At 48.1% G+C, this 14,771-nt stretch overlaps 1 protein-coding gene across 1 annotated transcript; it reads left to right on the top strand.

The window, feature by feature from the left end:
- On the top strand, positions 929-14,045 carry GRP (gastrin releasing peptide). Its single transcript, XM_018039812.1, has 3 exons — positions 929-1,190; positions 7,676-7,903; positions 13,710-14,045. Exons 1-3 carry the CDS (start codon positions 1,052-1,054, stop codon positions 13,745-13,747), a joined length of 405 nt encoding a protein of 134 aa, XP_017895301.1. The 5' UTR covers positions 929-1,051; the 3' UTR covers positions 13,748-14,045.

The following is a 14,771-nucleotide window of genomic DNA, read 5'->3' on the forward strand; positions in this document are numbered from 1 at the left end:
TGGCATTGAGAATCTCGGGAGTTGAGCCGGTGGCCCTTCCTCATCTCCGAGAACAGAAGGAGCAGAGCAAAGATGCCCAGCCCTAGAGGAGTGTGTAAACAGCAGCTGAGGGACAGTTTGCGCCGTCTGGTAGGCGCAGCCTAGGAAACCAGCATAAAAGCTTCTTCCATTAGGCGGACGCTGATGAAGGGAACCAGGAGCGCAGTAAAACTGTTGCTAGTTCCATCACATTACACGTCTTTCCCGCTCCAGCTTCCATTGCACCTCACGGGCAGGGACGGAAAACCCAGGTGGGGTGAGGGTATTTGCTGGAGGCGGTGAACCGGCGGGGGTTAGGGGCGCTCTGCAGGAGGCAGGCAAAGGTCTGGAGTTTCGCGGGCTAGGACGCGAGGAGGGAGGTGGTCCCCAGAGCGGAAAGGTCTGAGAATCAGAAGTGCTTTGCAATTCGGGCTCCAATCCCCTCCGGCAAAGCCCGGCCTAAAAACATGCATCTTCCGTGTTCATCCCTCTCTACAACCCGCGCTCCGCCGCGCCCCTAGCCCCTGGGGTCAGGCGGCCGCGTCCTTGCTCCCCCTTGCTGGATCCGAAGGCAGCTAGCCAGGAGGCGCCCTGGCCGAGCTGCGAAAGGAGGGCTTCACTACATTGTGCTGGAGCGACGGCGTCGAGGGTGGAAAGGAGTCCAGTGTGGGGTGGCGGGCGGGTCTACGCGGGAAAGAGAGAGGCGCGCGGGGTACACCCGGCCTTTTCACCCCTGGGCGGGAAGATGGATGGTTTTCGGAGGCCGTGGTCCCAGCGCCCCGGCTCTCGCCACAGCGAGACGTCAGAGCGCTCGGGGCCGCGGCGGAGGAGCCCCCCCCCCCCGCTCCACGCCCCCCTACCCCGCCCGCCCGGGCTTGCATATAAAGCCCCGGCGCGGCGGCGGCCGGAGCAGAGGCGGGCGGCGGCGGCGGCGACGCTTCTCCGAGCTCCGGGTCCTGGGCTTGCCTCCGCGGGGAGAACGCGCTCTCCGCCCAGCCTAGCCGCGGCGCTCCGGGCGCCTCCCGCCGGTACCATGCGCGGCCGCGAGGTCTCGCTCGTCCTGCTGGCACTGGTCCTCTGCCCGGCGCCCCGGGGATCGGCCGCCCCGGTGACGGCTGGCAGAGCAGGCGCGCTGGCCAAGATGTACACGCGCGGCAACCACTGGGCGGTCGGTGAGTGTCCCGCGCGCTCGAGTCCCGGCGGGGCCAGCCCGCCGCCGGCGCGCGTCTCCGCATCTCCCGGCGTTCCTGCGGCTCGGCCTTGGGGGGCTGGGTTAGCTCCGACCTCTCGACCCAAACGCCCACCCTGCCCTTCAGCATCCAGGGAGGCCGTCGGGCCTTGCCGCTGCCTTCCCTCCTCCCCAGGACACCCACTCGGCACGCAGCGCTCCCAAATCCCAGCGATAACCCTCCGTGGGCATCTCCCTGCAGCACCCTTTATCCACCTAATCACAACCCTGTCTGGCACGGTTCTCTCCCCGAACAACTTCGGGGACCCGGGTCCCCAGGGCGTCCCGGAGCCCTGGTCCAGCCCGGCGGCTGCGCCTTTGCGCCTCACAAAGCCACAGGTGTGGGCCCGGGGCGCGGCGCCCACCCCGCCTTTCAGATCCGTTCAGCGCTTGAATCCCACCTCGCTTTGGGGCCCGCCTGAATTTCCTCAGTCTTTTTTTTTTTTTTTTTTTGCCTTGAAGCGATTTTCTTTTCTCTGCCCTTTTTCCTCTTTTCCCTCTTTCCATCTAGCAGGCTCCGCGCTCGGGGAATCGCCCGGTCTCCACGCGGACCCCGCGCCTCTGTCCCCAGAGTCCTGATTTCCCCCGCCTGTCTCGCCCTCTAACCTCGCTCCTTCCCCCTGCCGCTCCGCCTGTAAGCCCCGCTCTCCTGGCTTGGAGGTGTGGTGGTCCCTGCCCGGCGCCGCGGTGGGTTGGACGCCGGGCCGCGGAGCGCGTGCTCGCTGCCTTCCCGGGCCGCCCGGAGCGACCCCGCCGCTTCGACATCACCCCGGAGCCCTCTGCCGTGCGGAGCAGAGGCTCTGGCAAATAATGCAAAGCGTTCGGTTTTCTCCACCCCACAGCCAGCTACAATAGCCCAGCATTTCCCCGGAAGCCAGTCGATCGCTAGAGAGATGTCAGGCGGCGTGTGTGTTTCACGATTCCCTTAGTCATCTACTTAGGAGAGGTGGGAGGGTGTGTTGGAAAGATACCTGCTAATTCAACTCTCAGAGGCGTTACAGGATCTCTGTGTGAAGACCGGGATGCGTTTATGGGGTGGGGGTGAGGTTAGAACTTCGGGCGCTCAGATCCCGTGCCTTGTCGGGGTTTCCCGCAGAGAAGCGGAGAGCTCTGGGTTGCAATAGCGCAGTTTTCATGACTACTTAAGGAATCATTTGCCAAGTCCTCAACCCCAGACAGGAAAGTATTTGTCATCTTTGAGCGACAGTGAAGCCTAGGAGCCGGGGTACAGAAAGGAAAGATTGGGATGAGTGAAAAGCCCTGCACACCCAGAGAGGACATTTGGAAGGTATTAAGAAGCCAAACCTAGAATTGATACTGAAACAGCTGGGTGTGTTTGGGGGGTTCTGAAGAGCTCTGGTTCCACAGGCTCTTTACGTCCTGAGACCTTACTGGGCTACGGTTTCATGATCAAAGGACAAACAGGGAGGGGGGAAGAGCTTCTTTGCTTTGAGTAGAGGGTCATGCGTCCACCATCAGCCCCTCCTCCAGGTTGGGCAGGGGAGTTCTGCGGTCCCTATGTGGTCAATCTAGGTCTACAAACTGTTGCTTTTCGTGTGTCCAGAGAGCATGTCCTAGGGACCATGAACTTACTGAGCTCACTGGCAGGATGTGGGTCTCATCCCACCATTGCTTTGTTGTTTGGGGACATGTCATGTCTCATTCTTCTGTTGCATGGTTTTGCTGTGAGCAAGCCTGCTTGGTTTTGTCATTAAGCAAACCTGTTCTCTTGAGTAATCGTGAACTTACAGGGGTCTCCCATATTTTTCCTACTTACAATCGTCTAGTGGGGTTAACTACTCAATTACCTACTTTGTCCCTTTACTCTGTCCCTATCAATACGTAAAAAGGGCTCCTGGGAGTTTAGATCAAGTGGCCGTTGCCTAGTCTGGCCAGCAGCCAATGGGCTGAGAAGGTGGAAACCTCCAGATTTCTAGCCTCTTTTTGCTCATAAAAGAGAGCTAGCAGGAAAGAGAGAGTTAAGTTGTTTCTTTTTAAAGATTAATTTTGGGGACTTCCCTAGGGGTCCAGTGGTGACAATTCCGTGCTCTCAACTTAGGGGTCCTGGGTTCGATCCCTGGTCAGGGAGCTAGATCCCACATGTAGTAACTAAGACCCGGTACAGCCAAATAAATATAAATAAATAAATAAAAAATAACAATGTCCTTCTAATTTATATTGGAGTATAGTTGCTTTACAAAGCTGTCTTAGTTTCTGCTGTACAACAAAGTGAGTCAGCGGTACATGTACACTTACCCCCTTCCTTTTGGGTTTCCTTCTCATTCCCGTCACCACAGTGCCCCAAGTGCTTCATGGCATGTTCTCACTAGTTATCTATTTGGTACACAATGTCAACAGTGTTTACGTGTCCATCCCCACTCTCAGCTCCTCCCACCCTCTCATTCCCTCTTGGTATCCATATATTTGTTCCCAGCTCCAAAGTGTGCCGACCACTGGCACCCCAAATTGTCTTATTCTCTTATGTGCTCGCAAACACACTCATTTTCCTTTTTCAGAGTTGTGCAGAGTTGATGAAGGGAAAGAGGGAGGTGATGCAGAGAATCACATTTGAGTTGAAAGTGACTCAACTTTTTCTGCAGTGGCGAAGGAGTTTGCTTTGGGAGGATGTGCCCTCTCTCAGCCTGTGAGCATTCACAAGCATGAACACCACGCTAGGCTTTCAACTGAGCTTTCCGCTCTAAGTGAATGCCTGTCCTCCCCAATCACTGAAGATATGCAGTTTGGTTTTAATTAAAGCAAACGAAAGCCACATTTCGCTGGCCATGAAGAAGCTGTCAGCACAAATTTGCAGGTTTGTCGAATGATTTGCTTCTTCCAGCTGAGAGGAACGTGATGTGGCCGCGGAAAAGAAGTTAGCAGACTGAAAACTTAGCCAGTTCTTACCTGGCTTGATGTTCATGGAAATGTTCTGTGTGTGATGCAAATGCAGGTCAGCACTAATGCTGGGGCCTCCCCCTTGTGTGCCCTTGAAGCGTTTCTGGTCATGGTTCTGACTCTGGTGTGAAGCGTGCCGTGGAAGGTTCCATTCTGAACGCCAGTGCTCAGCCGCAGAACGGTTTACAGAACCGCTGCACCAGCCACTGTAACGCATGGCTGAAGTATCACCTCCCCGCAAAAGAAAGAAAGAAAGAAAGAAAAACCAGCTCTTACACTCAACACTTTCTGTCTTAATAGATATTGCCTGAAGTTAGGATAATCTTCAAGTTTGCAGTTCAAGAAAATTCTTTTCTCTTGCAAGCCTGCCATTTTAGTGATATTTTTAAGTGATAAAAAAGGACAAAACCCACCCCCGCCCCAGCGAGGGTTTATTTTTTCTATTGCCTGTCTTTTGTCTGTGCTGAGATCTCCATTAATGTGATATGGACACATAACAAATGATGATGGGAGAAGAGATGGAAGTGGGCATATCATCCATGTTGTCATGGAGACAATTATTTTGTTGATGGTCACTAGCTAAGTAGTGCATTAGGACCCAGGGGATGTGTGCTTCCCTGGGATGTTATAGGTGGTTCACTTTCCTTAGAAAAGGAAAAAGGTCTGTGGTCTAGGGAAGGGAGTCTGAACACCCACCCACCAAAATGGCAAATACTGAAATTCAGTCAGGGTCCCCATAGCTGTGTGTAGCTATGTGCTAGGCTCCGTCATGTCTGACTCTTTGCAACCCCATGAACTGTAGCCTGCCAGGCTCCTCTGTCCAGGGGATTTCCCAGCCAAGAATATTGAAGTGGGTTGCCATTTCCTCCTCCCCTGGCCCAGGGATCGAACCTGAATTTCCTGTGTCTCCTGCATCAGCAGGCGGATTCTTTACCACTGAGCCACCCGGGAAGCCCCCAAGGTCCCAAGAGTCTATGTTAAATCATCCACAGAATGGAGGCCTACGTTAGCCTTCCATTGTAGAAAAGTCACAAAATTACTCAAGCATGACAAAAATGAAGTCCTTTTTATAAAAAACATCTCCATCGTCCCTCCGCTTCAGTGCCAAGAAGGCCTTTCTCATTTCCAGCATCCTAACTAGATGATAGGCAATGACCAAGAGCAAGAGCGACTGAGGTCATTATTGGGAGCATCAGATTCTAATCCTGCTTTCCCATTATCATGATTCAATTTCCTCCATAGTAATAAAGCCAAGTGACTTGCTACTTCCTGGGAAGTTGTGTAACATAATCATTTTGATGGCTAAAGGCAAGGTTACTTAGTGCATGTCTGGACACCAAGTTCACCAAGCAGATAAGTAGGGAGCCAGCCTTTCAAGATTCCAGTCCTTCAGTTGGGACAGTGTTCTCAATCGAGTCTTAAAATTGTGTGAAGTGTCAGGCCCTAAGCGACTTGGCAAAGCTCACACTGCAATGCGGGAAAACCTCATTTTCAGGCTTCCCAATGTGCACAGAATCAATTTTTCTGAGTCACATAATGAGTCATGACATAGTGATATATGATCGCCATTCCTTTTGATGATATTAGAAAGCCTTTTGTAAACCTTATCCTTATTTCCAAGCCCCAGAATGATTTCTAACTGCCTTATGTTCTTAGGAAGTTCAAAGACACTTGAAAAGCAGTATAATACTGTAGAGTCTGGACTTCGAGCTGATTTGAATCCCAGAATCTTTACTTGTATGTGTGCGACCTTTGGCAAGTCTCATTTTCATCAAATTGATTGGGGTGTGGGTCAAATGAAACAGTCCGCATTTAAACATCCTGTGGACTGTAAGTCACACACACAAGCAATAAAGTCACGGTCTGGGCTTCTCTCTTGGTAGACAGAGCTGTTAGGAAGGAGCCTCGTTCCATTTCAAGTGGTCTCGGGGTCTATCAATCCCTTTTTCACCGTCTTTGCCTTATGTACTTCTAATGCCAGTCAACCCGAAAGCCACAAAGAGCTCTTTCCTTGTGAACTTTAAATCAAATGCGCCATAGTTTTATTAATGTGAGAAAGTAAAAGTGTTCTAAAACTCAATTACGCAGACTTCCCTGGTGACTCAGTGGTAAAGAATCCACCTGCAATGCCGGAGACTCGAGTTTGATCCCTAGGTCAGAAAGGTACCCTGGAGAAGGGAATGGCAACCCAGTATCCTTGCCTGGGAAATCCTGTGGACAGAGGAGCCTGGCGGGCTATAGTCCATGGGTCGCAGAAGAGTTGGACACAACTTAGCAATTAAACAACAACAAAATCCAATTACAGAGAAATAAGGAAAATCAACCGGAGAAAGTAAATAAGATAACGTGCGTATATTTAAGCCATGTTAGGAACGCAGTCGTTAAGTTTCATCGCCTTCTGACCCTATGGCTATCTCCATTTGAGTACATGAGTTTTTATGGTTTTAGTGGTTTGGCCTCCTGCATAGCAACTTTTATTTTTTCATGGCAAATGCTCGTCTCTGGAGCTACTGATAGACTTCTGTGACCATTCTAACCTCCAAGAGAAAAATCCTGCATCTCAGTGGCTGAAACGCACTGGCCAGAACTTGTCTTCAACTTATTTTTCATTACAAACAGTAATTTCTAGGCGCAATTTTAGCTTCAGTCTCAGCTAAAATTCTAAGAAAGTCTAAATGAAAAATCCCTTTGGTACAGATAAGAGGAAAGTAACACCTTTTTAATCACACAGAGAAGAGCATGGAGATTTTCAGGAGAAATTCAAAATTGACTGGGGAAGATGTTCAGATGTCATCCTTTAGCTGGGAATAGAATTCTATGCACACAAAGCTGGTGATAGAATTTTAGATATAGAAGGTTCCTTCCATGTCATGTGACCCAACACGTTCATGTTATGGTTGATAAAATTGAAGGCTGGGGGTGCAAAATGACTTGAGAGAGGTCACCTGGCTAGTGAGCAGAGGGACCAGACCCAGGGCTCCTGAGCTGCGGTTCTGAATTCTGTCCATTCATTAGGGATTTTGATCTGGGAGCAAAATCTGTCAGTTGCTTACAGACTAACTCCTCCTATTAATAAGGTGCAATTTATATCGCATTTAGGAGGAGGAAGCACAAACACAGTTGGTGCCTTTTTAAATTTCTCGTTCATTCATTCCCCTGGGTTAAATTAGTGGCATGCTGTTGTTGTTTTTTTTTCACCCAGAGTATATCTTTATCTTATTTTTTATCAATGTGGCATTGAACATCCTTTTTTAAAATTGGGGTGTAATTGACATCCAATGTTTTGTAAGTTACAGATGTACAAGATAGTGATTCATAATTTAAAGGTTAGACTTCATTTCTAGTTATTATAGAATATTGGCTGTGTATGGTTTCTGCTTTCGCTGCTGCTGCTGCTGCTAGGTCGCTTCAGTCGTGTCCAACTCTGTGCGACCCCATAGATGGCAGCCCACCAGGCTCCCCCATCCCTGGGATTCTCTAGGCAAGAACACTGGAGTGGGGTGCCATTTCCTTCTCCATTCTGCTTTTGAACAGGACACTTAATGGGAAAAAAGAGTGTGGCAGAGTCCCCACAACTTCATGAGGAGGAGAGCCTGAAGGAGCAGCTGAGGGAGTACGCCCAGTGGGAAGAAGCGACAAGGAACTTGCTAAGCCTCCTACAAGCAAAGGTGGCCCAAGGCCACCAGCCGCCTCGATGGGAGCCCCTGAGCATTCACCAGCCTGCCTGGGATTCCGAGGACGTCAGCAACTTCAAAGACGCAGGTTCGAGACTCAAGGGTACAGAGAACATACCAGGGAGGTGGAGGTCGGGAGAGGTGGGCTGGGGCGGGGGTGGAAGGTGCACAGGGAAGTTGGAAGGAGGGGAACTTTTTTTGCAGGGAAGAACAGAGCTGCTCTTCATGGCGGCTCCTGCAGGGAGACACTGTACACATTCAGAGGGCGCGTGGCCAGTCCCCACGCTAGCTTTTCTTTTTGACGTCATCAATTATCTTTCCTCCTAAGACATTGAACTCCAGTTTAGGAGTTTTGTTAGCAATTGTGCGTTGGTAGAGTTTTTAAATCTACCACATCCTTTCCCAATATTTTGATCGTGAGGCCATAGATTACTTGAGTTGATCCCTGTGGAACTATAGATATGTTGGTTCATGTGTATATATTTTAAAGATTCATTTATTTGGCTGTGCTGGCGCTGAGCCACAGCGCCCAGGACCTTCAATCTTCATTTCAGACCTCTTTAGTTGCAGTTTGCAGGGTCTCTAGGTGTGGCACGTAAATTTTTAGCCTCAGCATGTGGGATCTAGTTCCCTGACCAGGGATTGAACCCTCGTCCCATGCATTTGAAGACAGATTCTTAACCCCTGGGCCACTAAGGAAGTCCCAATATATGTTTATTCTTTGATGAACACTAGTGGAAGAGCCTTTTACAAGAGAGCATTCGTGCTTGCTACCTCTGATGCAAGCTAGTACCCCTTCATATTTGTTCCAAATTTACCTAGTTTGGGTCTCATCTGAATATTTTAAAACTTGGTGAAAATATAAAATTTGGTCAACTAATCCATTCTGTATGTGATTTTACAGAGGACAGAGGAAAATATTTAAAATGGGCACTGTTAGGTGCAAAGACAGTAAATAAGATGGAAGAGAAAATAAAATTTATAGGAAGAAAGCAGGGCAACTGAAAATGAGATGTCTTGTTAACTTTTAAGAAGTTTCCCTGAAATTTATGACAAAGGGCAAAAGTAATCATTGAAATCCTCCCAATAATAATAGCCAAACTAACACAACATTGTAAATAAACTCTATTCCAATAAAAAATTAATTAAAACGAATAATAACCAGTAGTGTTAGTAAGTATTTTCCGTAATCCAAGAGCTTACCTCTTTCCATGTCCTCGAGTGGATGCTCGCAACAGTCTTAGGAGGGAGACTCAGGAAGGTTGTCTTCCTCTCTACATTTTAAAGGTGAGGAAACTCAGAGGCTGGTCATGCAGCCTTTCACGGGAAAAGCTGGTGGGGTCTGCCGTGGACAGTCCACTGCCGTTCGAGGGGGGAATGGTCCCCGCTGATCCTAGAGATGAAGGGTGTGGGAGGCAGCGGCAGCCTTCCCTCTTGCTGCCTCTGGTGAAAATAACATCGTGCTTCCCTCGCAGACCGGGGGGAGCTCTCACGCGGTTACCTCTGGCTGATGGCCCCTTAACAGAGGCTCCGGGCTGGCGTGGCCGGGCCTTGGCTGGTCTCTCGCAGCCTTTCTGTGTCAGTCTACTGTGGGCTCTCTGTGCTGAATGCAAACAAAAAAAAGGTTATCTGTTGCATTAAGCACCTAGAGAGAAAGTCTCTTCTAGCCTTTATTCAGAAAGAAAATCTGGATTACATCAACCAATACAGAAATAAGTACCAACTTTGTGCAGAGCCCCAAGGGACTGATTCTCTGGTCCGCACTGGTATTACATAAGCTCCCATGTCTGCTAATGAACCGCGTGGGTCTGAGGGTTCTGGGGATTTTTGATTGACTTCTTGGGCCCTGGCTGACCTGGGCTATTCTTGGTCAAGTGCTTTGCGAGACTTCCTGTGGGTGGATATCCAATAACAGGGCCTTCTCCTAGGCCAGAAGACTAACCATGATCACCACCATGCTGCTGCTGCTGAGTCGCTCAGTCATGTCCGACTCTATGCTCCCATAGACGGCAGCCCACCAGGCTCCCCCGTCCCTGGGATTCTCCAGGCAAGAACACTGGAGTGGGTTGCCATTTCCTTCTCCAATGCATGAAAGTGGAAAGTGAAAGTGAAGTCACTCAGTCGTGTCCAACTCTTAGCAACCCCATGGACTGCAGCCTACCAGGCTCCTTTGCCCATGGGATTTTCCAGGCAAGAGTACTGGAGTGGGTTGCCACTGCCTTCTCCGATCACCAGCATAAAACCCTCTAAAATAGCAAACATGGAAATGGACTTACCCTCACAGAGCATTCATAGAATACCACCTCTCCACACCCCGGCTGCCCAGGTGTCTTAGTGGTAAATAAATCGCCTGCAAATGCAGGAGACCCAGGAGACTCAGGTTCGATCCCTGGGTTGGGAAGACCCCCTGGAGAAGGAAATGGCAACCCGCTCCAGTATTCTTGCCTGGGAAATCCCATGGACGGAGGAGCCTGGCAGGCAGCAGTCCGTGGGGTCGCACACAGTCAGACATGACCAAGCACACGTGCACACACGCCACATCCTGCCATGTTATTAATCCACAGTGCCTCACGGTGACTCAAGCAACAGCATCCACTTGAGCTGCTTTATTCCCCCAAACCCTGCTCCGCACAGCTCTGGAATGTTTGGAAAAGTGCAACTCCTCCCTTGAGGATCAAAGTTCTGCCATCTTCAGAAGGACATTCTGCAAACTTCAAAAGCAATTGCAAAAGATTAGCTCCAAAAAAGGCTTTGGGCGGCAGTACTATAGGATGGATTGGGTGGGCAGTTACAGAGAGTGGCTGTTTTAAGGGGACCATATTTATCAGTATGCAGTGTGAACTGAGGAAGTCATCTTTTTCTAATCAGGCCCTGCTTTCCATTACATTTCTTTACGCTCTGTTCCTCTTTTTACAGTTTCAGAAAGCCCATCTCATTTAATTCCACCTCAGACTGAATAGCTATTACACACACTGGTCCCATTCTTTTGGACTTATTTCCCAGCAGCATGAAAGACAAATTCAACAGTTAGTCTTTGCAGAGACCAAAACAGTTGATCACTTCTCTTGCTTTAGAAACTCCACCTCAGTGAAAGTATGTTGATATGAAAATTGAAAACATCCTGCAACTATCTTATACAGAGGAAGTACCAAGAGAATCTTTCTACTAGAAATCCTTATATCTCTCGGTGTTAGAAAGAAGTTTAATAATTCAGCCAAGCATTATCAGAATTAACAGCAGGACTTTTCTTAGAATTAAAAACTATCCCCATGTTCCCCTCTCCCATTTTAGTAATAAAGCATCAAGTCCCATTGCCAAACCTCCCAGACCTGGAGTTACAACTGAGCATCTTCCTATGTTTCATGACAAAGATATTTACTTGATTCAGGAAAAGATTTGTATAAATGCACACTGAACCTAGACTAGTATATCATGACCAACAGGATCCAGAACTTTATTAGCAATGATGGCCAATAGTTTCCCAAGGTTAAACCTATATCTTTTAACTCCACCCTTCTCACAAAAGGTAATGGAATTTTCCCCCTATGGTTTCCATAACATGAGACAGTGGTCAGCTCAGCTACAGAGTCTAATCCATAATCCTGGAGGTGGCTGTGGTTTGTCCTGAGTTTCAGTGAAGGTTGAAGCTGGTTTTAGGGGTTCTTTTTGTAATCTGGACCCAGCTCTTTTTATTTTTTTCTCCTTCTTCATCTTTTTCAGCCTCGCATTTTTCTCTTATTTGGTCGACATGGGGAAAGGGACCTGGAGAATGCACTGCAAGGGGTGTTAGGGAAAGAAAGTAAATGTTCAAATTTGCCATCACTTTAATTTTTTTTTCTTTTTAAGTTAGTACTATTTTAATTTCGTTTGGCCTCACCATGAAGTATGCAGGATCTTAGTTCCTGGACCAGGGATGGAACTTGAACCCCCTGCATTGCAAATGCAGAGTCCTAACCACTGAACCACCAGGGAATTCCCTGCCCTCACCTTTAAGGGACTGCTCTGACTGTTCCGTCAGATCAGCAAAGGGAATAACTTTACTTATTAATATGTGAAATGCTCTAAAGGTAGTTCCAAATATCATAAAAACAACATACAACTGAGAATATTAAAAAGCTTCTCATCACCCTGACCGTTTACATGAAGGAGCAGAGTAAAGCCGCCCCCACCTCAAACACGGTTCCTTCCTACCCCTAACCATGGACCCTCTCCTGCCTCCAGGCCCCTGATTTTCTGAGGTTACACGATTTGTCTTTTTATTGTCACTTTACTTTCATTCTCTTGAGCCAAGCTCTCAGATTCAATATTCTGAGCCAACGCAGGGGACTTCCATGTGGCTTGACCTCATCTGACCCCTTGTGTGAGCGGTGGCTCATATCACAAATGTATGGCAGCATCTTCAGGCAGGCTGGCAACCGTTAATAGTGCAACCTGGCCTCCTGGAGAAAAGCAAAGCTAATTGGCCTGTGTGGGAATTGAACCTGAGGCCCTGGCTTCATTATCACCTGGTCAAAACAATCGAGCCACTGAGCAGGTAATCACTGACCTGAGAATCTCAGTAATTCCTTTATTAGGAACAAATGGCTAGTCTGGATGTTGGGGAACCTGAATTGCCGGAGAATCTTGGAAGGTATAACAAGCTCTCATCTGGATGAAAAGTGGATAAAGGGTGCTGTATGGAAACAAAACAAGTGGTCTAAAATCAAAGCTACTCATCCTTCCGTCTTAGTTAATTGTAACAGAAGCCACAGCAAGCCAACCACAAGCAGTGTAGAATTGGCAGAAACCCACATTAGCTCCCGTTCCCAAGTTGCCCACACGACTGCCATTTACAGTCATGGGTTTATGATGTGTAATTGTGTAATTCGTGAGCTAGCCTTGACTTGTGGAATGAGGCTCTGCCAGAGAAGCAAAGTAGCAATTAAGATTCCACGTTGCCTAGCAATTCCCCCACCCAGGTGCTACTTTAGTAGCAAATTCCTGGAAATAACACATTTACATTTCCAGTGTCAGTCTAACTGTACCTGTGTAAATGCTCTTATCTGTGAAGCAGAAACAGAGTGACGAAGAGGTCGGACTCGTGGTTGCCGAGGGTGGAGGGGGGACGCATGAATCGGGAGGCTGGGATTAGCAGAGGCGAACTGTTCCGCACAGAGCAGGTGAGGCACAGGCTCCGCTGCGCAGCACAGGGAACTGCATCCAACATCCTGAGACAAACTGTAACGGAAAAGAACAGGAAAGCAGAATGCGTGTGTGTGTGCAATTGCTGGAGTGCCGAAATTAACACATTATAAATCAACTACCTTTCAATAAGATACATTTTTAAGAAAGGTTTTTTTTAAAACTCTGTGAATATACAGAAAACTTTGTGAAAATATATGTGACTACATCTGTGTAGTCACATCAGGACGTAAAGTAAGCTAATATACCAAAAAGACCTGAAAATAAAATGGCTCCCCAAAAAGAGGAAGTTAATTTCCCTCTAGGGGGACAGCTGTGGTCCTAAGTATTAACGTGCTCAGAGTCCCCTGGAGGTCTTGTGAGAGCACAGATCACTGGGTCCTGTTCCCAGTATTTCCAGTTCAGTAGGTCTGGAGAAGGAAATGGCAACCCACTCCAGTGTTCTTGCCTGGAGAATCCCAGGGATGGGGAGCCTGGTGGGGAGCCTGGTGGGCTGCTGTCTATGGGGTCGCACAGAGTCGGACACGTCTGAAGCGACTTAGCAGCAGCAGCAGCAGCAGGTCTGGGGCAGACCCACAAATCTGCCTTTCTACCAAGCTCCCAAGTGATGGTGTGTTGGGAACGGATTTACTTTGTAGTATTAGACTTCAGCATCACTAACTACACCTGCTTAACTCTTCCTAATATTTTTTAACGTGGACTCTTCACTGCAGGTTCTCAGCATGAAGGAGGGAACCCCCAGCTATACTGACAATAATAGCCGCCTCCCTCAAAGAAGCAAAACAAAACCCTTAAGAAACTGCGTTCTACGGGCATCCGTTCTACTGGATCATCAACAGATTTCCTTTGTGCAAAATACTTAACTATTCTTGTACCTTTCAACTTTGACTAAAGTCATGATTTTCAAGCAGCATCTTCCGGTTTGAACTTGTTTGCTGTGAAAAATTGTCCATAAAGAGTCTTCTAATTAATGTTCTTTACATCTAGGCTATCTATTAGATTCCAGTCCCCAACCTGTTACCAGTCACAATAAAAGCTTAAACATATTGTCCAAAGGGCAGGTAGTTCTCTTATTTTAGTTCCAGATAAGAGGGAGTGATTAGCACTGAGATTAACAAACAGCTTGGGACTTCCCAGTGGTTAAGACTCCACCCTCCCATGCAGAGAGTGCAGGTTCAATCCCTGGTTGGGGAACTAAGACCCCACTTGCTGCAGGGCGCAAACACACGCACACACCCCAGAAAACAACAGCAAAAAAGAAACAAGCAGCTTGATAATAAACTGGTATGCTTACAGATGAAGGTGGGCTGAATTTTTAGCTTTCCCTTCTGAAAGCCAATTTATTGATGAATATATATATATACATACTGAATCCTTTATAGATGCCACTATTAGAAGCACAGACGTGCTTTATCGTTACCAGCGGATGGGCTCGGTTGAGCACAGAGGCTGGCCTTTTTTATCATGTAATAATTCCCATTTTTGCAGCCCTTACCATGACCGGGTATTTGGTCGATGTTACTGATATTCTCCTCCTAAAAGTTTCGTAAGCTGAGATTACCCTTCTCACTTAGCCAAGGAAACAGAGAGTCAGGTCAGCTGACTTGCCCAAGGTCACACAGTCAAGGGAACTGGGATTCAAACTTCTACAGTCATTGGATATTCTGTAGCATTTCACAGTGTTTCTATTACCTCATTTTGAGACCCTCTGCCAGGATATTTAAGCCTAGCAAGTAGCACCATTTCTTCAATATTCTACCGCCAGTCTGGGAGAG

The sequence above is a fragment of the Capra hircus genome, chromosome 24 (assembly GCF_001704415.2).
Source record: "Capra hircus breed San Clemente chromosome 24, ASM170441v1, whole genome shotgun sequence".
Taxonomy (NCBI): domain Eukaryota; kingdom Metazoa; phylum Chordata; class Mammalia; order Artiodactyla; family Bovidae; genus Capra; species Capra hircus.